Source organism: Carcharodon carcharias, chromosome 12 (assembly GCF_017639515.1).
Source record: "Carcharodon carcharias isolate sCarCar2 chromosome 12, sCarCar2.pri, whole genome shotgun sequence".
Taxonomy (NCBI): Eukaryota; Metazoa; Chordata; class Chondrichthyes; order Lamniformes; family Lamnidae; genus Carcharodon; species Carcharodon carcharias.
In genome coordinates, this window is record NC_054478.1 from 114383556 (window position 1) to 114408335 (window position 24780).

At 43.3% G+C, this 24780-nt stretch overlaps 1 protein-coding gene across 1 annotated transcript in view; it reads left to right on the forward strand.

Annotated features, from left to right (window-relative positions):
- map2 (microtubule-associated protein 2) overlaps nucleotides 1-24559 on the forward strand; it is a 362870-nt gene extending 338311 nt beyond the window's left edge. The window contains exons 15-18 of the mRNA XM_041201434.1: nucleotides 8051-8143; nucleotides 21188-21269; nucleotides 21375-21487; nucleotides 22179-24559. Coding sequence (XP_041057368.1) covers nucleotides 8051-8143; nucleotides 21188-21269; nucleotides 21375-21487; nucleotides 22179-22394 — 504 coding nt within the window. The 3' untranslated portion in view covers nucleotides 22395-24559. The remainder of the gene's footprint in view (nucleotides 1-8050; nucleotides 8144-21187; nucleotides 21270-21374; nucleotides 21488-22178) is intronic.
- Nucleotides 24560-24780: the final 221 nt, after the last annotated feature.

Genomic DNA, 24780 nt, shown 5'->3' on the forward strand with positions numbered 1-24780 from the left:
AGGTCTGACAGCATCTGTGGAGAGAAAAACCGAGTTAACATTTAGAGTCCGTACAACTCTTCTTTAGAGCCTACAACCTGGCCTGAAACTACTTTCAGTCCCCCAAAGACCCCTGCACCCCAAAAAAATACATTTTTAAAAATTTGGTAAGAGAATGGCTGAGACCCAAATTAGAAATAGATTTTGTACATGTCTGAGCCCTGAGTCAGTAAGAAGGGAGACAGATTTTCTCAGCTATAGTTCAGTTGCTTCGGATATGCTGACCTGCACGTTGGCAATTAAACTGTAAAGAATAGTCCTGGTACAAATGTTGTCCCCTCACCCCACCCCCACCTCCCCACCAAATCTGGATCCTTTGCCCAAAAGCTATTGCTGAGGAAGGACGTTTAAGATGTAACTAATTTTTTCATCGCTATATTTATAATTGGTATATCAGCCATGTTGCTGATTACATGACCTCCACTTTCTCTGGTCTGCCAGATTCAGGTATCAGACCCCTTGTCCAGCATCCCCAAAACCCAGAAAACAAGGTCCTGTGCTGGAAACTGATGACTATGAGAAAACATATACAATGGGTGGAATTTTCCCAGATTTGCACTAAGTGCAGTAGTGGGCGGGTTAAACGATGTTTTACCTTCCGGCTGCAATGGCAGGTTTTCATGCCTTATCGTCCCAAATCCGCCTCATTATTTATGAACTCCCAGGAAACATGCCGTTTCCATGCCGGGGGGGGCCTCTCATTCGCCCATCGGCCATCACCCTGCTGCCGCATTACGCTGTTTAAAGTTCAGCTGCAAGCACAGTGCTCATCGCTTCCAGCTCATCACTGCTGCACAGAAGACATGGCCAGCAAAGGGAAAAAGACCGCAGCCTCCCACTTCAAGGATGGGTTCCTCAAGCAATTGCTGGATGTCATGGAGGTCCACTAGGATGTCCTGTATCACCGTTCCGGCCACAGGATGGGCAGCAACGTGACCAATCCAGCTTGGGAGGCAGTGGCAGCGATGGTCAGCGCCAACGACCTTTAGAAGAGGACAGCCAGCCAGTGCTGCAAGAGGATGAATGATCTCCTCCATTCCACCAGGGTAAGTCACACTTCTTATCACTCTCAACTCTCGCATCACAAACCCATCACACATCCACAGGGTGCTCACTCACTGCCAGTTCAAGGGACATCACCATTCACTTTCTCACACACCTTCATTGTCCTCATCCCACCCATGGGACCACTCACCACTCACTCATGCTAGGTATATTTATCGCCTGGCAGGCATTTTGCTTACTCTTTTTTCATCTCTATCCATAGGGGACAAGCTGGCACAGGAGAGAGAGATCACAGGCCAGTGGCGGAATGCCCGAAATCAAGTTCCTCACGGACTTTGAAAACAGAGCTGTCTTGCTGGCCGGCCACGATCTGGACCAGTCCTTGCTGATGGTGAGGTCAGCACTGCTCTACCAAGTGAGGATCCCGCTGGAGGCCAGAAATTGACAGAGTCCAAGCCAGATGACGAGCCTCTGGAGTAGGTCATGTCACAGTTGCTGGAGCTGCAAGCTCAGGAACATCATGGAGGGATGTGCGCTGTACTCCTCAGATTGCAAGGCACAACGGAGGAGTCTATCCACCTTCAGACTGAGGTGATGGTGCCGACATGCCAACACACCGAAGTCAGCACTGGTAGGATGGCAGCTGTCATGGAGACCTTGGTCCAGGACATCGCTCCTGCACTGCTGCTCGGGCTCAACTCCAAAGCTGATGCCATAGTTGGCCTCCAACAGTGTGTATGTGAGAAGGGTGCCAGGCAGCTTGATCTCACTCCAGTGACCCTTGCTCCTCAAGAAGTCAGCCCTTTGGCCCCCAGGCAACCATAGGGAGGAGGATCCACAGTTTCATACTCCGGGCCCATCCATCCAGGTGACTCTGGGAGTGACCGGTCAATCTGACTCCCCACTTCCTGTGACCTCAGCAGCTCCAGCTCCACAGGCCAAGGAAGGTGCCACTGCCATACAGCAGCAGGACCCTGAAAGTAGGCCGGGGCCTTCCAAGCCTCGGCCATCCAGAGGATGCTCACCAAAGTCATCACAGGGCGTCGCAGTCAGCAGGCAGCCTCCACCTCCGCTATGGATGTCTGGGGAGCAACAAGACATAGCGGCAGGGTTAGGAAAGTTAAAGAGAATTAGTTGCAGAGCCTGGGCATGGATGTTAGTCACTTGTACATATTGCTCAGTATTGTCACTAAACTCGCAAGAACGTCTCTCTGCCTATGGCTCCTTGCTCTGATGAGCAGTGTTCTTGTCACTCAGATGTGAAACTTTTCTGCACAAGATAAAGGCAGGTGTCTCAGTCCAGGGCCTCTCCCCTGTGCTCTGCCTTCAGACCAAAGTGATGGTCCGTCCTCTCACTCACTGGAAACATTACTGATGTCTGCACCTTGACAGTGCTGGTCATTGCTGCCAGAATGTAGTGAGCAGGTGCCAAAGAGTTCTTTCATTTCTCTCGGTGTGCTCCCAGCACCTTTATGGAGGGGCTATACCTCATCTCTTCAGCATCTGTGACCACTGATGCTGTGCTCCAGCTCCTGAAGAGCTCAGGTGCTGAAGGCGGACAAAGCATCAGAACTTCTAAAGTTTCATGTCTGCATCTCCATGATATGACCCTGATCACAGAGCGTGATCAGACAGGAGTCAGACATTCCCAGAGGCTATGTGAAGATTTATGGAGTGTCCTCACTGCATGTTGTCATCATCCTCCTGCAATCGAGCGACTATTTGGGCCTCCACTGCGTCTCCATGACAGGAACATTCTCACAGAGGGTATTCGTGCTGCCATAAGCCAGACTGGAGTCAAACGTTCACAATTGCAATGTGAGGATCTATGGGGTCACCACTGCATGTTGTCATCACCCTCCACGAATCTAGCAGCTCAACTCCAAAGCTGATGCCATAGTTGGCCTCCAACAGTGTGTATGCAAGAGGGGTGCCAGGCAGCTCGATCTCACTCCAGTGACCCTTGCTCCTCAAGATGTCAGCCTGGGGCCCCTGGGCACCCTTAGGGTGCATCCTGAGCATGCCTGCCTTGTCTAGCCAGTGCAAGGGCCTTAATGCCATCTTTGTCGCCTTCGAGGACCTCCTCAACCTCATCCCAATCGGCATCGTCCTCATCAGAGGAGACCTTCAGCTCCTCCTCAGCCAGCTTCTCTCCCTGTTGCAGCGCTAGGTTGTGAAGGGTGCAGCTGCTGATGACGATTCATGACACCCCCTGTGAACTGTATTGCAGGGCTCCACCAGACTGGTTCAGGCACCAGAACCTCATCTTCAGCAGCCCGATCATCTGCTCCACCAAGTTGCGAGCTGCAGCATGAGCTTCATTATACTGTTGCTCTGCTGCAGTATGAGGCCGCCATGCAGGTATCATCAGCCACGGTCTCTGTGGGTAGCCCTTGTCCCCAAAGAAGCATCCCTGCAGCTTCTGTGGACCCTGGAATACTCCAGGGATTTACGAGCGACTGAGGATGCAGGCATCATGCACACTCCCTGGAAACCATACACAATCCTGCAGGATGCCTTTGTGATGGTCGTACACCAGCTGCACACTCAGTGAATGGAATTCCTTGCAGCTGATGTAGTCCACCATGTGTGGCAACCTGAGCACCACATGGGTGCAGTCAATCGCACCCTGCACCTGTGGGAATCCTGAGATCCAGGAGAATCCAATGGTCCTTGCATCCTGGCTGTCACAGTCCTGGGCGAAATGCACAAAGTTGTGTGCCCTCGAGAAGATGGCATCCGTGACATCATAGATGCATTTGTGGGTGGCAGATTGTGAAATCCCACAGAGGTCACCTGTGGAGCCCTGAAGGAGTCACTGGCATAAACATTGAGCACCGCGGTCACTTTCACAGCCAATGGCAGTGGATGCCCTCCATGTCCCCTTGGCACCAAGTCCTGCAGTAAGTGGCAGATGTAAGCGACCAGGCCCCTAGACATGCGCAGTCATCGGCGACACTGGTTCTCGGTCATCTGCAGGAATGGCAGGCAGTGTCTATAGATGCTGGGTGTCGCTAGGCACTGATCAGCCTTGGCTCACTGTCGCTCCTGGGTAGCGTGTGCAGGAGCTCCAGCAGCCTCCTCTTCCTGAGGTTGCTGCTCCTGCATTTGCATGGCCAGGTGCCTCAGTCGCTCTCTCCTCTGTCTTCTCCACTCTCTGTAGGCCATCAGGGATATAGCTAGGTCACCAGGCTCCATGCTGCTGATGTGGTCCCCCTGCAGCATGAAAGAGAGAGAGACGTGGTTAACTTGGGTGTACTTAGCACATTTCCTGGCCTTGTGTGACAGCCCCTTAATGCTTCCCAGAGAGTGCTGGCCGCCCCGCAGATGCCCACAGATGAGTACACTGCATGGCTGCCCTGTCAGCCTGCGACATTGGGGAGACTGCTCCTACCCAGGATGCTGAGATTGCAAGGGGCTGTGAGCATCTCCAGCAGTGACTGCTTCATGGCCAGGGTTGCCGAGGAGATTGTAAAACTTGTGCAGCCCAACTGATGCGCGATCCGGTAAAGTGGTTGCGGATTCGCAGGGGGGGTGCGGTAAGGCTTGGTGGCACTTTGGTGCCTCCGCGTTGCTTAAGTGGGTGGGCAGTCTAGGAACCCGACCCCATTCATATCACTGTGGCTGTGCCTGAACTGTCTCAGTTGCAGAGGAATGATCAATTTATACAGGTGTCCCTACTGCATGGCCACTTCCATCCCCTACCCTGCCCCCGACCTTGATTTCTTATGCGTGGGATCCACGCCAGGGCAAAAGTTGCCCCCACTGTCTGACAACAGTCACTTCCAAAGCTGGGCAGAAGTTTCCCCAGACAGTCCCCCTACAACAGTTGCCTCTGTGGCAGGGCGGCACTCCACCCCGGCCACTGGCGCCCCTGAAGACTGCAAAGCAACAGATGACCCTTGCGAGCTCTGCAGAATGATGCTGTTCACTCACCTCAGTTCCCCCAAAAGTAAAGGCCGCCAAGTGCATGTCACCTATGTGCTGTTGTGAAACATGTCGGAAGCATGATCCGGCAGGGGTCCAAGAGCCTGACGGGATAGCCTTTAATGATATGCTGATGTACTACAATGAGCTCTCTGACAACCGTTGGCGGGAAACAAGGTCCACCATTGGTGAGCTGAGCGGACAATCGCGACCTGCCTTCCCACCGCCGTGAAACCGATCGCGCCACATTGTCTGCACGCTCCATCTATCACGCCCGCTGCCAGCAGGCATGGAAAATTCTGCCCTATATCTTTGCTTTTGCATTTTAATGCAGTTGGAAAACATGAGAAAAAGTGGTGAGCAGTGAGGAGAGAACTAACAGATACACCAGCCATAAAGAGAGTGTAAACATGTTGCTACCTAAACACTACTCAATTAAGGACAGTTCAATGAAAAAAATTAAGGACAGTTCGGTGAAAAAAAGGTTGACAGTTTCCTTCACCCATCCACCGCAGCAGCCAAAATCCGTATCTGATATATATCCGGTCCCAAGTTTCCCGGATACAGGGTCCAGTACCTGTACTATATTATATACAAAGGTGCTCCTGTGAGTTGAAAACCATTTTTTCATTTTCTGAGGGGCTGCTTTGAGCACCTGAATGCTTTATGTCTTACAATCATAATTATTTTGCTCCTTTTACACTGACTACTGTCAATTTGTGTCAACCTCATGATGACCAAAGTATGTTTGGTTACTCTGACAAACCACTAGGTGAAGATAATTGTGTGATTTTGATCATTTTAACAAACTGGCCTCCTGGATATGAAGTAATGTTAATGCCCTGATTCTACAGTAATGAGTAAAAGTGAAGATTATAGCTGTTTGGGAATGATTCTGTAAGTACTCAAGGCTCATAATTTAATTGTTCTGTAAGAAATGAGAAAGACACCAAATAGATATAACAATAGTTTGGAATTATTTGTAATGGGTTGTGAACAAGGGGTTTTAAATGAAAACAGAAAATGCTGGAAATATTCACATTTGGCAGCATCTGTGGAGAAAGCAACAGGCTTAACATTTCAGGTCCTTTGGACCTTTCATTAGAACAGGGAAAAGTAAGAAATGTATTTCAGTTTTGCACAAGTGAAATAGGGAAGGTGGAAAAAGAACAAATTGAAAGGTCTGAGATAGGATGGAGAGCAGGACAGATAAATGACAACAGGTTTTGTAGTGCAAGGACAAAGGGATTGCTAATGAGAAAAGTAAAGAAACAAAAGATATGTCTAGAGGAGGTGAGAATGACAGGATCTTGAATATCTTTTACCTGAAAGTGAAGAAAGGGAAATTAGAGATAAACAGGAGAGGTAAAACAAAACCAAATAGGGGCAGAGGATATGAACTAAAATTGTTGAATTCAGTGTTGAGTCCACAAGACTGTAAAGTGCCAGTTGAAAGATGAGTGCTGCTCTTTAAGCCTGTATTGAGCTTCATTGGGACACTGCAGGAGTCTGAGGACAAGAAAGACCCAACGGGGAACAAGGTAATGAATTAAAATAGCAGGCATGACCCCTGGCTTCCAGTCACCTGTTCTTTTGCTCTTTTTCCTATCCTCCCCCTTTCACTTGCTCAAAACCATTTGTGACTTTCCCAGGTCTGATGAAAGGTCGCAGATCTGATAAATGAACTGCTTCTCTTTCCACAGATGCTCCAGAGTTGCTGAGTATTTCCAACTTTTTCTGTTTTATCTCAGATTGCCAGCATCTGCAGTACATTACTTATGTAAAGGTATGAAATGATTTGCTCTATAAAAAGTTTTAGTTTATTACAATTAATAATTTTTAAAGTAACTGGTTGTAAGAAAAATGAACATCCTGATAGGAAGAAGAATGTGCAAGGAAATTTTGTGGCATTGATGACTGCTTTCACTTATACTTGTAGGTATGTCATAATGCATAATGGAATGAGCCTCTTATTGCACAATTGTGATGATTTTATGGAGGTTAACTAAATTGTTCTTGCTATGAGAAAAACATTCCAGTTCCATTATTTTATGCAAGCTTGTGAATTTGGAAAGAAATCTTTTTTGATTTCTCAATATGTAACTTCAGTTATCCTTGGAAAGCACATCTGTCATGTGTTTTAGGTTGTTGCTGGGAAGTAGGGTGAGAAGAAGGAATGCCCAGGCAATGGGTTCTTACCTAAAATCTTCTATTGGATTAGTCACTGGGCAAAATTGACATTTTCCAAAATGGGAGGTTAACGTTGCAGTACAAAGTCAGTGAACTGCTCTATTATAAAACAGCATTGGCCATTTCTATAACAAGAAGTAATTGTTTGTAGTGCTGTCATCTTTTAGATTCTAATTTGTCAATCAAAATCAGACTCAATCAAGCCTGACATCAATTAAGTGGTGATTGCCTAAGGAACACAGTTTGGCATGCATTTAAGGATTTGTGTGTGTGTATCTATGTTTATGTATATCTATTTGATAGCTTAATTGCTGTCTTATATTTGCACATGAAGCTTTTTATGCTGCATTTTCTTTTATTTTATGTTTTAATTTGACTTGTACAACACCATTGAACAAGCTGTTTATGTAGGCTTCATGGCTATAAGCAATTACTTGCAGAAATGTATGTTTAAAATCGAGGTATGATAACTTTTAAAATATGTACTGCTAATTTAGCATGTCATTTATCAGACAATTTGTTGCAGTATAAATGTGAACAAATTAATTTTATACTTAGTGATTTTTAAACAGGAATGTTAACCCTAAACTGTATTTGAGGAATGGTAATTTCACCTTCTTTGAAATAATTTTATCCAATAAAAGTTTGTGTTTGAACTGCAGGAACCATCAATCAAAGCCATTTGCAAATTACTGATGGCTTTTAATATGAAGGAACATTTTCTCAGCTCAATTGTGATTAAAGCATTTAATAGAAAATTGGAAATAAAATTCCTTTTTATAAGCAGAAAATGTTTAACCGTATGTTTTTAATATTATATACAGTGGGCATTTTCTCACTGAATGACTAGTGTGTAGATATTGATTGGTAAAGTGCCTATCATTTCCAGGTACATATAGCAAATGTAAAACCTGATTTTAGCCATATTCAGCCAAAATGTGGCTCGCTGGACAACGTACGTTATTCTCCCCTGGTTGGAAACGTGAGTCACTTCCTTACTTTTAAAACTGACAATTTATTTGACAAACAAATTCTGTAATTACTGTATAAAATGCTTAACAAGACATATATGATATTGCTTGCTTGCCTTTTTGATCAAAAAGAATGCCTTTTTTTTGCATCATTTCATACTTTGAGATGTCTATTATTTGACTTTTTAAAACAAAGGATGGGTACCCATTTATTTTATGTTGGCCACATTGAATGTAGCTGTGTTTGATCATATTCTGATTGTTTTATTTTAAGAGAAAGTAACAAAGAGATACTATGCGATCAACATTTATAGAAGGGATGCTTGTTTTCAGCAATGATAACAACTTTAACCTGCTTTTGCCTTATCCTCTCTATTCATACCCAACATCTGATGAATAATTCTCAGTCATTTCACGGTTGTTAGATCGGATATGGTGAATGCTTATAATTTTCGAGAAAGTTGCATCAAACTGTATTTAAGATCCAGAGATCTCCAATCAAACAGTTTGATTAGGTGTAATATACACAAATGGGTTAGAGATGTCTTACACACGGTAGAATTGTATAGTTTAGTTGCTCATATTCTTATTCCCAGTTCTTTATTAGTTGTTCTGAAATGGAAGTATAACTGTTTAGTACATAATTTTAGTAAGAGGAATGTATCTTTTTTACAGATATGTGCATTTTATTACTCAATTCCTCTTCTCTCCAGAAAGTCATGTATTTCTCTTGAATCTATTTAAAAAGTTTGATTCAGTGGTTTTTCCTTTTAAGATTTTCCATAAACCTATTGCCCGCTGATTGAGTATTTTCCCCAAGCATCACTGATTTCTAAACTCCTAATGCATAACTTGTTCCTCCCAGTTTTTGAAGCCTTCATCTTGTGAGCAATTCCCCTGGTTATTTTTTATCAACTTCTACCCGAATCTTGAAAACTTTAATTAAATCAGCTCAATGCTCACCCCCATCCTCTTCACCCCCAACCCACAGAGAAAACATGCTCATCCTCCTCATCCTTTCCTTCACCTTAATTTTCTGATACTGGACATTATTGCTATTGTTTGTCTCCATATCTTTGCCAAGACAGTTATATCCTCCCTAGCATTAGGTAACCACAAAATCACAGCATTCCAGGTGGAATCTAACAATTGCCTTAAGGGCAATAATACAGTCTCTTTTGATTTGCACTATATTACAGCACTAACACAACCCAATAACTTATATGACTTTTGTTCTGCAGATAAGTGCACATAGCTCCTTAGATATAGCCATATAAGCCCTAAACCATTTTCTTAATCAGCACTCTACTAATATTGCATTGATACACAATTCTCCCTTTTGTTCCTTGCTCTCATAGTAATGTACATTCAATAAACATTTAACTACATTTGCCAAGGACAAGTACATTTACCTAAAATAGTAAATCCTTCCGAATTCATCTGCATTATTCCGCATTATTTGCCTTACTTATTAGTTTTTTTTAGTTATTACCTATGAATTTGAGATATAGGTTACAAAATCTCTCTTCCATCTACATAACTTAAAAATAACAATTGGCCCAAGCTTGACTCCTAGAAAATCTCCACCAATAAATTCTGATATTCCCGGGGTGGTCTTGAGATGGCAGATATAGGCCAGAATTTTCCAGCTTGGTTGGCGTCGGGCTTCATGGCGGGTGGGGAGGTGAGGGGTGACAATATGGTAAGATGGCCAAAAATCAATTTCACACCATTGTGAAACTAGTTTGCGATCATCCACTCCACCCGTCAATGGCAGGTTGCGTTTCCCGCTGCCGCACATCGGGAACCTAACTTCAATACTTTAGTATCTCATTATAAGCCCTGCTCACCAGTATCATCCCCCGTGCTGGATCACCAGGCACATTGATGTGATTGCATGCTGACTTGTTTCACAACTGTACATAAGCAACGTGCATCTCGTGAGCTGCATTTTGAGGTTTGTTTGCCTACCTTGCTTTGGGCAGCACTCGCGGTCATCAGCATCAGGCTTTGCAGACAGCACCACACCACTTTTAGAGGGGCTTACGGGCAGGTCTATACCTACCAGACCAGCCGTTAGGCAGTGGTGACTTTTTAATGGCTGCAGGGCTAGGGCTTGGAAGTGGGAGAAGTGGCCTCAGGCAAGAGAAGAGACTGCAGGGTGAGGGCTGTACTGGGAAAGGGGGGGTATCCCAGGGTGTGTGTGGGGGCACATGTTGATCTGTGCAATTGGCCTCAAGATGGTGAGGACTGAGGAGGCAGTCTCCAGAGGAGATGAGGCCAGATGGAGATGTGAGGGTGTGAGAGAATGGGTGGTGATGTCCCTTGAACTGGCAGTGAGTGAGTTGCCAGTGAACGTGTGATGGGTTTGAGTGTGACAGTTCAGAGTGATGAGATGGTTGTCTTACTCTGACGGCACAGATGAGATCATTCAGCCGTTTTCTGCACTGAATGGCCAACCACTTCTGTGCAGCATTGGTGCTGACCACCACTGCCACCATCTCCCAAGCTGGAGTGGTGAGACTGATGAGCCTTTTGCAGCTAGAGCGGCAGTAGATTCCACCTGGAATACTGTGATTTTGTGGTCACCTAATGTTAGGAAGGATATAACTGTATCTGTGAAGGTATGGAGATAAGCAATAGCAATTATGTCCAGTATCAGAAAAGATGAAGGAAAGACTAATGTTTTCTCTTCAGGTTGAGGGTGAGGAGGGTTCCAGGGATGCATCACTGAATCGGGGGCTGCGTTATTCTTGGCTTTTTGGGCAGTGTATTCACCGGTGCAGTCCTGGGCTGCAAGCACTGAGAAATGTGCGCACAGCTGCAGTTTAAATATGGCGCCTTGCATGAGGAAGGGGTGAGGTAATGGCATGGTGGGCAAATCGGAGGCCACCTGTCAGTGAGACAGCGTGTTTCCTGTGGCTGCCTAATTAATGAGGCGGGAATGGGATGATACAACGCAAAAACCCACCATTACAGCCGGCAGGTAAAATAGCATTTTTCCCCACCCGTTACTGCACTTGGTGCAAATCTGGGACAATTCCGCCCGTAGGGTGAAGCATTTAAATGTTTTGGGCGAACCTGCCTGAATGTAACAGACTTCACTGCAGGATCCAGCTGCACCAAAGCCCAGGATCATCTTCCCTAGTACGATCAAAACCCACTTCTCCCAAAATAAATGAAAGCCGTTTTGTCTGCATAGTGCTATTAAATACCAGATACTTATCTTCAACTGTTATATCTTGCATCTCATTTTTCTGTATATTCTCAATGTCAGGTAAAAGAAAATGTAAGCATAAATAAGTTGATCACTTCTCAACCCCCAAGGCACTGATAGAAATCCCAGAGTGCTATGTTTATAAAATGGAAATCAATCTATTTAGTGGTTCTAATTTTGTGCCCCACATAGAGCAGGCACCTGATATTGTTCTAAGATAAATCCAGCAATTTACAATAGGAAGCACCAATAGAAATCAACTCAATGTATTCTACATTTCCCAGATTATTTTGTTGATAATGCTCTTATTGTTCCAAGACTACATATTGCCTGATTCACCATGAGCAATAAAGTGGAAGATTTGCTAGCAACAAAAAAAATCTAAAAGATTCACACGACAGGTTTTAGAATAAAATGCCTGCTGTGTCTGTCTTTCAATTTTTTTGTCACTCTTTGTTTGTCTATTTTCTCTTTTTGGAATAATTAATTTCTACTTCAGCCTTTTTACACATTTTACTCTCCTATTTCAATTTTCTCCCCATCACCTTACAACAATATTAAATTCTGACAGACCCTTTACAGTTTCTCATAATCCTTTCCGGCCACTAAACTTGCACAAGCAATGCCTGCCCCTTCTCACATTTCTTGAACCCACCCAGTTGCCTGATTCCCCATGCTTAGAGGACTGATGTAAGACCCTGTCCTAAGTAAAATACATGTGCTCAGAGTCTGCCCACAGTGTAAAAAATGGATATCAAGGTCATAATATAATACTTCCTTTCCACTGCAGTCATTATGAAGTCACCCCATCCCTGGTATTGTTATTCAGCAGTTCTTTCGCAGATTCAATCAGGGCTTTCAAAAGGGACTTGTATGAGCACCTTTAAGAGAAAAAGAAATTTGCTGAGCTATAGGGAAAAGCCAGGTGAGTAAGTCTAGTTAAATAACTCATGAAGAGAGCGGGCACGGACTGGAAGAGCCAAACGGTCTCCTTCTGTGCTGACAATTCTATGGGCAGAATTGTCCCAGATTTGCACTAAGTGTGGTAGCGGGCGTGAAAAAAGTAATTTTACCCGCCAGCCTCAAGGGTGGGTTTTTGCCCCCTAACGTCCCTTTCCTGGCACATCCGACCTCATTAATAATACATTCATGGGAAACACACCGGATCGCTATGATGTCCTCTACCCTGGTCTGGCCACAGGAGACCTACCAGAGTCACCAAGCTTGCCTGGGAGGCGGTGTCAGCAGCAGTCAGTGCTGCTAGAGCATTGAGGAGCTCAACCATCCAGTGCAGGAAGAGGATGAATGATCTCATCCATTCCACCAACGCAAGCCAACCACCTCATCACTCACAACTCTCACACTCCCAAACCCATCACACATCCACAGGAATCTCACACCTCAAGAGACAACACCACTAACTCTCAAAAATATCCTCATATCTCCATCAGACTCATATCCTCTGGAACTCATCTCCTCATCCTATCCATGGCTCCGCTCACCACGCAAACGTTCCACGCCATGCCATGTGTCTTGCTCACAAATCTTTCCATTTGCTTTCACGCAGGAGAAGCCTGCTTACAACATCAGGGAGAGATCTGAGACCAGAGGGGCAGGTGGAGTGGCCCAAATTAGGCCCCTCACTCACTTTGAGGAGCGTGCCATCTTGCTGACTAGTGAGGACGTGGACCGTGCCTGCGGCAACGGTGAGTTTGGTGGCGAACACGCACGTTAGTATCCTTCACCTTCCCATCCTTTCTCAGTGCAACTATGAGTGCTCTCTCTCCTGCTTTTGGCTCTGCTGCCATGCACTAATTATCTCTACTTTGGTTCACAGGAATCTCTGCCAAGCAACCATCACCTTCAGCCAGCCAGTCCCTCCTCTCCATCCAGGTCCTCACCTCCAGCCAAGAGGACACCTCCTCCATTGAAGAGCTGGAAATAAACAGCCTGGAAGACCCGTCACAGCGCTTACCCACCCCCTCTACCAGCACAGAGGCACACATCTTGGTGGGACCTAGATCCAAAACAGGCTTGGGTTCATAATTTCATGTTCACCGCATGGACATGTGTCTGCAGCAGGAGGAGGCAAGTTCAGCCAAGCTTCCCGGCACTTGGAGAACTGCTGGGGACGAGGCATGTGTGAGGTCTGAGTCTGGATTAGGCCTTCCAATTCATCCTGGAGAGTCAGCAGAAGGCGGGGGAACATCATGCAGAGCTGTTGGACGCCCTCAGCAGAGTGGCTCATGAGTCAGAGGACTGCATCCGCCTGCTCTCCGATGAAGTGGTGGCCTCCATGTGCATGGAGGTCTCCATGGGAAGGATGGCAGTGTAGCAGAATGCGAAGATGCGTGCAGACCTGCACTCCATCGCGATAGCCATGGGTGAGTTCTTGCAGTGGCAACGTGAGAGGGAAACAGAGCACCTCGACGTCCCTCCAGGTGCTCCTTCCCCTCAAGGAGTCAGGTCGGGGCCCTCGGGCGCTCGAAGGGAGAAAGAGTGGCAGCTGGACACCCCTGGTTCATCCACTCAGGAATCTCAGAGCCTGTCCTCCCCCTCTGAGTCCCCTGTGCCTGTGACCCCCTCTACCCCATCATCTGTCACCGCAGAGGGAGCAGCTGGCCCACAGGAGGACAGCCAAAGCAAGCAGGGGCCCTCAAGGCCTCGGCTCTCCAGAGAACACAAGCCAAAGTCATCAGAGGCAACAGGGCCAACCATTGCTCAAACTGTCTCCACCCCTACTGTGGATGTCAGGGCAGCACCTAGAAGTGGTAGGCCTAGAAAAGTTAAGAAATTCTGATCACAAGTGGTCGCATGGGTGAACACATGTTGTCACTTTATAATCTGAAAATATAGTCACTTTCACTGAATAATGTGTAACGTTGCCTTTCAGCTTCAGTGACAAGTTTCGCAAGTCCGCCCACTGCACATACTGCCCCCCGACCAACCCCAGCCACTAGCAGTTCAGCTGCACGCAGCCGAACCACAAGTGATTCTGGAGGGAGAAGTGTATGTGCAAGCACACTCCCACACACAGGAATCCTTCCTCCATCACATTCGTCTCAATGTCCTGAGCATTTTCAATGCTGCCTGCTGGGGTTCACATTCAGTTGTCCATCTGAGCTGACCTGTATCTCCACCCACCTCCTGATCACACTCCTATCAGCACCTGTGCCGTAACAGAGGTTCTGTTCACTTTCAAATTGATAAACATGGTAGTAGTGAAGAATACTGTTAGCTACCCACATTATCCCTCCCCAAGTCATTCATGTCCTTTCCCCCCATCGCTATTGAGCCCCCTAGCATCACCTTCCACCTCCTCGCCATCACCTGTCAACCTGAACTCTTGTCTTTCCAGGATGTCAAGGTGAAAGTGCATGTTCCCTACCTTCATGAGAATCACACCCTCATCCACGTTGACGTCCTTTCTACCCGCAGGGTCTGTGTCTGCCTTAGGGTCCCCAGAAGCCACCATCGCCACCCCTACTAGCACACTCGATGCACCCTGACCTCCCATGCTGCTGACTCCCTCTGCCCCCCCTCACACTCACCATTCCTTCCTACCATGCCCCACCCTCAGTTCACTCCACAGGAGGCAGTCACTGACTCCACAAACCCCTCCATTGCACGGTTACCTAGACATCCCTGCCCCCTCTTACTCCCTCCTGCACTCTTACTCCCTCCTCCATCCGGACACTTTCCTCTCTCTGAACTCCCTCCTCCCCCCCAGACACCTTTCCCCCTCCGAACTCCCACCTTCCCCCCTTCCTTACACCTTCCTCCGCCCCTTATACCTCTCTCCCCACTTGCTGCTTTCTCCCCCGTTACTTCCTCCTCCCCTGCCCAACCTCAGCCCTTGACATCTTCATTTTCCCCCCAACTTCACCTCCCCCTGACATATTCAACATCCATTCCCAACCTCACCGGCCCCCCCGAGTCTTTGTTCTCCACCCCACGCTCCCCCATCAACCTCATCTTCCCCTGACACCTTCATTGCCCTCAACCTCAACTCCTGGTACTCTCTTCTTTCCCATTCATACCTAGACCATTCTCCCCCACCCCCGGTGCACCTTCCTCTCCCATTCACAGCTGGACCTTCCTCTTCCCTCCCCCCCAAAACTTCGCTGATCATCTGTAGCAGCCCATGGCCAAGACCGTGATGTTGCAAAGCAGACCCGAAGCATCAACAGAGCTCTCCCACCTTCCGTGTGCTGCTTCGTGGCAGAGCTATGTCCATCAGAATTCACCCAGCCTGCGATGCATGTGTTCCTCCAGAGTCTAATAGCTGTAGGGCTTCAGCACAATCTTCTCCTTGGATGTCCGCGATCTGAGCAAGGCCCTAATGGTAAGTCCCAACTTCTGCACATCACACTTGTCCAGACTTGTTCTGGGCCGGCATGTTTTACCGCTGACGTAATGGTAAATTGGGCATGGAAGGACGATTCCAGCCGGGCCTTACTATGCACCCTATTAGTGGGTTCAAATCAAGTTCTGTCGGCCTCCATCAGGATTCACGTTCCACCATGGCAGACACCATCGGATGATCCAGCTGTGCTTTCACACTGGCATGAAACCGATTTCTGCCCCTCCCACTGAATAGTAGCTCCCCACCTGCCATAATGCCTACTGCCAACGGGACCCGACGATCCTGCCCTATGATTCTACGTAAAGAAGAGAGAAATAGTGATGGAGTTCAAATGAGAGAATTAGAAGTGAAGAAGGATCAGAAGCATAAGAAGCTTTGAAGGAAGGGCAGGAAAGAGCTAGAGGATCAGAGGTGTAGGAGTGGTAGATTGAGCAAAAGACAGGATGGACATGATAAAAGAAACAAGGAGAAAAGGGTGAGACATTTTATTCGAAGACTTGCAGATTTGCCAAGCAGATGCATAAGTGCTGAGATATGACATTCCTCTGCTCCATTTCAAAGTAGTGCCCAAAAAGGGTACAATACAGAGGATTAAGGGATAGAAGTCCTTTGATCCAAAATTGTTCATGAACAGCATTGCACACAAACATCCTCTATGGCTTTTCTAGTATCTGCACCTGAGTCATCCTCAACAACGTACATACAATGCAAATAAATGGGAGAAGTCAACACTTAAATTTCCTCTCAATAGTTTGGGGTAAAAGCTCACAGAAATATCTGTCATTACTGATTCCAGAACTGCTGTTTAGGTGCTTTTGAAGGGACAGTCTTGTATGGCTAAGAAATTATTTTTGACTTTTTAAATTAAAAATTGTTGCTGCTTCTGTACTTGTTGTGGAATTTTACACTTAGTGATGTTCAGTACTGTGTCACAGGTTCCACTTTTGCCAAATGACATACATGGAGACAGATGAGGGAAATGACCACAACTTTCTTTGACAACTGCTAGTCTTTTACCCAGCCATCAACAACTGCTTTACTAGCATTGAATAAGAAACTAATTTCTCTCTGACCTTGCAACTGATTCATCTCAAACAAAAATAAAAATAGCTTGAATAGCTGATTCATCTCACTTGGTATAAAATGAAAACCTCATCATGAAAGCAGCACCATTTCACATTTAGCACTATCAGTACACTTCATATCCATGTTCCTTCACCTACTGTTGGTAACATTGTGCCACCTTCTCACCAGCTCCCTGAAAAGAAAAGTGCAGAGGCTTCTGGTTTGACTACTGTTGTCATCCCATCCATGGCACAATGACACACACCCCACCCCCCCACACACACACAAACACACACACACCCCCACACAAGTACCTATAAATAAATGTAAACATATCAATCAGTACTTTGTTGGACTGGGTCTGCAGCTCCATTACCTGTGGGGAAAAAAACCCTCTGGTTCTCCAATGGGACTTTAACCTTGCTTGCACCTTAACAGTGTTGACACCTTTAGGTCCTAGGATGTGCCCACACTCCCTCTTATATCTTTATCATTGCAGCCAAAATATGGCATATGGCAAGTCCTTGAAATGAGACTTCAGCAACTTCTGGCACTCAGCTCCTGACTCTGCACTACTGCAATTGATGTTGAGAGACAGCACCAGGAAAGAAATTCCAAAGCCCCTCATCTTTCAATGGAGAGAGCCTTGGATGGTTGGCTGAAATTGCATCCATTCACTAGAAACAATGTAATTTGAACATATAGTTGACACCATTAGATTTTCCTGTCCGATCTTAATATGTGGCAAAACTCAGGATAAATAGAAGGCAAGGGGAGAAATGGCAACAGAGATAAATATTCACAATTCTTAACTTTAAAGAATAACAAAAGCAGAGAAATGAGGGATGGGAACAATACCTGAAATAAAATGGGCAGGTCTTTCATTTAAGATGCTGCTGTTGGTCTTTCTCTCCTGGTGCTGTCTGTCAGCTTTTATTGCAGTGGTGCAGAGTCAGGACCTGAGTGCCAAAAGAAACTGTAGAAAGATAAAGATCAAGATCCAGAGAAAGAGACACTGAGGAAGAAAATATTCCAGAAAGAGGATGGAAATAAAATATAAAGTAAACTTGTCAGAAAATCTCAGATGCGTTGGAAAAACAACAGGGAAAATATTAAATAATGGTCGAAATGCAGAAAGAGGAAGGGAAAGATAATATAAACATATCAGGGCACAGAATCTGAGAGAAACTATTAAAAAATTTGAAAATAGAGTAACTTCAAAATACTGGAATCATTTGTTTTTAGCTGAAAAGACCACTATTAAATTAAGTTTCTGTCCCCAAGTAACACAAGACACATTGTATCCCATACTGATTAATAAAATGAATGACTGAATTACTTTTGCCTACTTCTTAATTATTTTAAATATATAATTTACAAACATTCTGAAAATCAGGCAGCACTTTTTAAATAGTGTCAGAAAATGAGGAGAGAGAGACGTTATGGCCTGAATCTTCCGATGTCCAGAGAGGTGAAATCTGGACTTAAATCTGTGTTGCACGTCAGGACCCTGCAGAGGTCCTGGTGCACATATTTGCACTGTAATTGCCGGGTAGTTTAAACTTCCAATGGGCTGATTTGCACTACCCGGCACACTTGGCGAATGTCTGACACTGTACTCGGGGTCGGAGACTTGGGCAAGATACACGGGACTTACTTGGATACTTAACTGGAAATATGACATGGTTTAATTTCTGGCGTAACTCCAAGATTAACCAGCGTAACTGAAATGAACACCACAAATTACACCCCCCCCCCAACCCGAAACAATTACCCTCCCTCCTGACTACCCCACGACCTGAACCAACTACTCCCATGACCTGACCTTACAAAGCTCCATCAGATCCGACCTCCCAATCTGACCTGACCACCCAACCCAACTAACCCACCCCACCCATCACCACTTGACCAGCCCAGTCTGACCTAACTATGCCTCTGACCCAACCCAACCTGACCTGACCACCCACTCAACCCAACTACTCACCTCAACAAAAACAGAATTACCTGGAAAAACTCAGCAGGTCTGGCAGCATCCGTGGAGAAGAGTTGACGTTTCAAGTCCTCATGACCCTTCAACAGAACTACTCACCTGCCTTTTCGCTTACCTGCCCACTAGCCTGCCCACTCACTCACCCACCCACTCATTGAAAGACCTGAGACATAGAAAACTTTGCAGACTGCGGCAATGAAAGGGAAAGAAAAAGACACAGATCCTCTGCAATGTGTTCAGTTGACTGGCGTTGAATTTATCAATCCGTTTATTTGTTTCTACTCAGTACAGTTCCAGGTGTAGCTTCTGAATTTGGGTGCTGCTGATGATATATCCTAAGGGTTCGTGGTCTCAATTTTCTACATGCTTTGTTCCTAATCACAGGCACATCCCAGCCCCAAGGTGAAAGAGATGGTGTGGTTTCCATTTAGAGAACATTTAGTAACATTTAGAGAACTGCCTTCATTTCCTCCTTGATATGTAGTAAAGAAGATGTTGCAAAAACCAATTTGTTTCTCCTTTAAAATAAATTCTTGAATATAAATCATAGGAATTGTTGTATTGAAGTGATAGCTTAATTTTCACCAGTTTGGTTGATTGCGTATGCCAAGGCTAAACCACACTATTACTGTGTGTCCCTATTTCTACCATTTCATCTTTAACTAGCTTCTAACATTTAACTGCATATAGCATAGTGACATTTGAAAACATACCTTACAGAAGCATCAAAGCTCTTTCCTGAAGATGCTAATAGTCTCAACAAGTATTCTTACAGTCAGTGTCAGCACCCCCACTGGTCCCCATCCTTACAAAATTATTGTGTAGCTACGCATTCCCTGAGCAACTGACCTTGGTATTTAACTGCTACGTCACTGAATTAGTCATTGTAATGATTGTTTAAGGAGTTTTGTTGAGATCGGGAGTTTGATGAATACTATAAAAGCCATATGACGAATGTTGAATCTGTCAGGACAAAATAAAAGACTGGTTGCATCATCAACAAGCCAAGCCTTTAAAATAATAATGAAATTTTGTTTATGACAGAGAGGTGATAGTTTTTCTGTTTGCTTTGCATGCCAATTCTCAGAAATCAGGACCAGTCAACAAAATATCAATTACATGTAATGAGCTAAGAATGCTGACTGTCAAATTTACTGACAATTTAAAACAACTGATAAAAATATTAAGCTGAAAAGTAACGCCATGGTGGTTATAATCTGTTTTTTTTCTTTTATTTTTGATGTCCCAGACAGAATTTCAGGAGGTAGGGGAGTGAAATGTCTAGAAAATATTACTTTTTTGTGTATAGAATTAAATAAACAAATCCAGATCTGTTTTGGACACTCATTTCAGAAATGGACTAAAATAATATTTACAAATAACATGAATTGCAACAATCTTAAATGTCTCCAAAACATGCGATGTACTTTTTGCCGTCTTCCCACACCATCACCATTGCCTACTCATACATAAGATAAATAACTAATCCACATTATTGCTTTGTTTCTGTTGATGCCATTTAATTCTAAACTCTACTCAAATTGTCTTTTAACTGTATGTAGCATCATAAATCAATTTATTTTAGATTGAAGCACTGAGATATTAAATAGCACAAATTCCTTAGAATATTACTGCCCTTTTCATATGGACAACTAAGCTAATCTAACCTCACAACCATGATGGCAACCTTCCTGCCCCCTGCTGTTGATCACTGGTTGCTAAAAAATTATATTTAGCTATTAGAATGCGGTATTTAAGCATATGATTTCCTTAAATTTGACCGCATTGAGAAGCTGTGAATTGAGTGCAGATAATGTATTACTTGGTTTAACGACAGAAACATTCTTATTGAAGCATTGTAGTGAGAGCCCAGCATTGCTATTAACTTGAATAATGCCCACCCTCAGAGGTTTTGGTATAGCAACTCTACAGAGTTGTGATGAATTCCAAACTTTTTTCTCACAAAGTATAAGTTGTTGTTCCTTTTTAAATTTGGTATTCTTGCATCTGTCCTGATGAGTGCAAGATGCAAAGCTTCAACAGCATATCTATTTTTTTCAGCAAAACTCAAGTTCTGTACCACCAAGTGACAATTAGGAACATCTTTTTTGAAAAATAACAGTATGACAAAAAATATCCTCTTAATCTTTATTGTTTGAACCAAACAGATATGTTTTGATCATGCATTAACCCTTTAAGTATTGAAAGCCCCGTGCCTTTAAAAATACATCATGCAAATTTTTTAACCACATAATTATCAAGTATAATTAGAGTATAAGTAACTGCAGAATATTTTTAAAGTATTTTTCAATAAACCAAAAGGATGGTAATCTTATACTTCAAAATGTTATTTCCATCTTCAAAGTTTAATTTGTGGCTTTCTATTGGTACTAAAACATTACTCTCATGTTCTTCAGGTGCAAATAGTTACTAAGAAAATAGATGTGAGTCACATCACATCAAAGTGTGGCTCTTTCAGCAACATCCACTATAGACCAGGTACAGTGCCATTGCCTGTTACTACTTGTCTGACCTCGGACACAAGCATTACCATTCTATTTATTTACAATGTATTTCAAAATATGATCTATTAACTTCGTGTAGGTGGAGGACACATTAGAATTGAAAGTCAGAAACTGGATTTTAAAGAAAAAGCTCAATCTAAGGTTGGCTCACTTGATAATACACGTCACACTCCTGGAGGTGGAAATGTAAAGGTAAGAATGGAATTGGGCATGTAAGGTAACATCGGTTATTGCTTGATGGAACTAATACTTTATAAAATTTCTTAAATCTAAGTTTCTTCGGTCTAATTCTGTCAGGAGCATGTTCTGTCATATTTTCTTACTTTTCTCTTCTGTGGACATGAAACATCCCATTTTTTTCCGCTACTTTACATCCACCAGAAGGTGCTGTGCTCAACCTCTGGGTCCATATCTTTAATAAAGGTATATGTAACATCAGATAAGCAACTGGCATGATCAAAAATACATCATGGTTCTCTAAATATTATTGGCAATATTGGATGGCTGTCACTTAACATAATGTTTGAATCTTGAGGTCCACAAAATAAACATAGCAACATCCAAAGTCTTTAGCTGTAAATTGTTTCTTGTAATCCCTTGACAGACCTCTGGTACCTTTGATATTCAAACATGGACATACGTCCTATTTTTTTAATGCTTCCAGCATTGCATGCTAGGTGTCCATCTTAGTAAGCCACTGCACCTCCAACATGCGATTCTCTGTGGGAGACCTGGAAAAGAAATTTTTTCCTGTGGTGATATATTATACAAAAATGAAAAGCTTGAGTATAGTATCATGGGTTATCACCAGTTATAATTTCTTTCCTATTGGCTGCTATTGTCTCCACCAGTGATCTGCATATTCTCTTTGCTTTTTGACCAGATCGAAAGTCATAAGCTTAGCTTCCGTGAGAATGCCAAGGCTCGTGTGGACCATGGAGCAGATATTGTCACTCAGTCCCCAGGACGATCTGGTGCCACAACTCCTCATAGGCTGAGCAATGTCTCATCTTCTGGAAGCATCAATTTAATGGAATCACCACAACTTGCCACACTTGCCGATGATGTTACTGCTGCATTAGCCAAGCAAGGATTGTGATTTTGCTGTCCAATTGTTTGTTTGTAGCATGTGCTTTGAGCCTTCACGAGCTCAAAGTGGGATTGTGTTTATTCCTTTCAATTAAATATTGATCATGTCCTAAGACTGTAGTGAATAAAAACAAAATCTCGTTTCCATTCATGCCAGGTTTCTGGCTTTAAATGGGTACAACTGCTGTACATCATACGTAGCAATGTTTTCTCAGCTCTACTTGCATGGACTGACGACAAATACATTTACAATGTTTAATGCCTAAAGGCACTGTTGAAATGAATCGGTACTCTGAAAGCAGTTGACATGCTTTATTCCCAGTTACTCATTCAATATTGAGTGTGTTTTTCCTTATAGGTGAGGGAAGGCGTCTATTCTTAATATTTATTGCAAGATGAATAAATTATTGCATACTTGTGTTACATGGGAATAAAAGTTTAAGTCCAGAAACTAGTAATATATGTAAAGAATCCCTGGATTTTCAGTTCAGGAAAGAAAAGCAGTCTAGTAAATTAAGCAGCAGAAGTATTAATGTCAAAACATGATATGAACACAATGTTATTGTGCCCATTCACAAGGTCGTGGTGTTTGGCATTTTTACAGTACAAGTTACAACAAAAATGGGAATGAAGTTGCTCAAAACTATCACGCAGCTACTTTTAATAGGATGCATTTCCTATGCTGAGGATTTGCATCTGATTAGAATGTGTCAGTTCATTGCTAGATTTCTATATATGCCTACTTTTCATATTCTGTTTTATCAGCTGTTTGATACAGTATAATAGATATCCTATGTGGCAAGTTGTTATCCCTTATATACTTGAAGTTATGCTTTTATTCACAGTATCTGTGTTTCTGCACCTTTTGGTGTCACTGTTTAGGATAAGGTAGCTGTTAGCAGTTATACTTGTTAGATTTATCTCTCAAAAAAATTAGCATGAAGAGCTTACTGTAACAACCAAAAGCTATGACCTTGTTTTAGTGCCAGATGCAAGTTTGTTGATGTATTGCTAGGTAAAAGATTTCAAACAATCGCTTTGTAGAGTTTTGATGTACTGAGGGGGTCACAATAGCATTTGGTGTGCGCTGTTTTCTGTTTACTTCATTTGGCAAACCTATTTAAGTAGTAGGGGCATAAGAAGGAAGGTTCTTTTAAAAATATATATTATAATATATATTTGTATATTATAATATATATTATATAACATATAGTTGGAGTACTTTTTGTTCAGATTTGTTGACTTCAATTCAGAATTACTGTAGTCATGCGTACAGGACATTTCTTTGAACTCAAGTTCAAAGAACACATGAGATTTTATCCTCAGTTTTTAGTTAAAATTCATATCTTAATAATCATTTTTAACTGAAGAAGGAATGACAGAAGTTTAGAATGCAATCTGAGGTTGTAGAGAGGCAGTACCTTGTTTCACAGAGCTGGATAGACTATATCAAAGCTAACAAAACTTGTACCTGAAAGTATGTTTGGTAAATGTTGCAGTCTGCTGCCAAGGGTCCATGCAGATATTTATTAATATACTCGAACTGGACAGTGTTAACAAATATTAAACAAATTAGACCATCTTTTTCACTAGCCTGTAAAAATGCATTGGAAAGTAAATTAATCTTTTGCTGTAGAAAACAATTATGTATTTTAAGATTATCTGAATTTGTTGAAAAAATGCTGCATATTTTTTCATTTTAAAAATACAGCTTGTATTGAACCATACAGGATATTGTGTAACAGGAATTAGTAGGAACTTTGTGAAAGTCAGGTATTAAATGAAGGTCTGAGGGTTATGATTTTAATTTCCTGCCATATTACTCCAACAAAGTTTTGAAAAAAAAATTACTTCAGCTTTTTACACGAGATGAGGGAAAAATGGGGCAAAATAAGATACTATGTCCTGGTATATGCTGTGGGATTTTAATGTGCTTTAGAGAAGGTGTTTCATGTCCCGTCATTCTGGAGTCTGTTAAAACAGAATGATATTTTGGGATTGGCTAGTGTTAGCTTGTAAATGTTTTTAAGTCAAATTTGCACTTGTGTTTGTTGCTGTAGAGTGATTCCAGAATAAACTGCTACTCATCTGACACTAACAAATTTTTGTGTTGCTTATTTTGTAACCTGGGAGTTTGTGGACACAGCCTGAAATCAGGCAGCCGGTTGCAATTTATCTGAGTCTAACATCCAGCAGTTCAAAATGGCTTAGAACACCTCATCAAGACAAAAGTTATGAAGTAAGATTTGCTTTCACAAATACATTTGACAAAATGTATTGTTTTATGAGGGATGATTGAATCAAAAGTTCAGTTAAATAAATGAGCCAAAGTTGCTTACATTATATAGTGAGATTTCATCATTCACTTCATGTTTGCATTCTAGCTTCTACTCCTC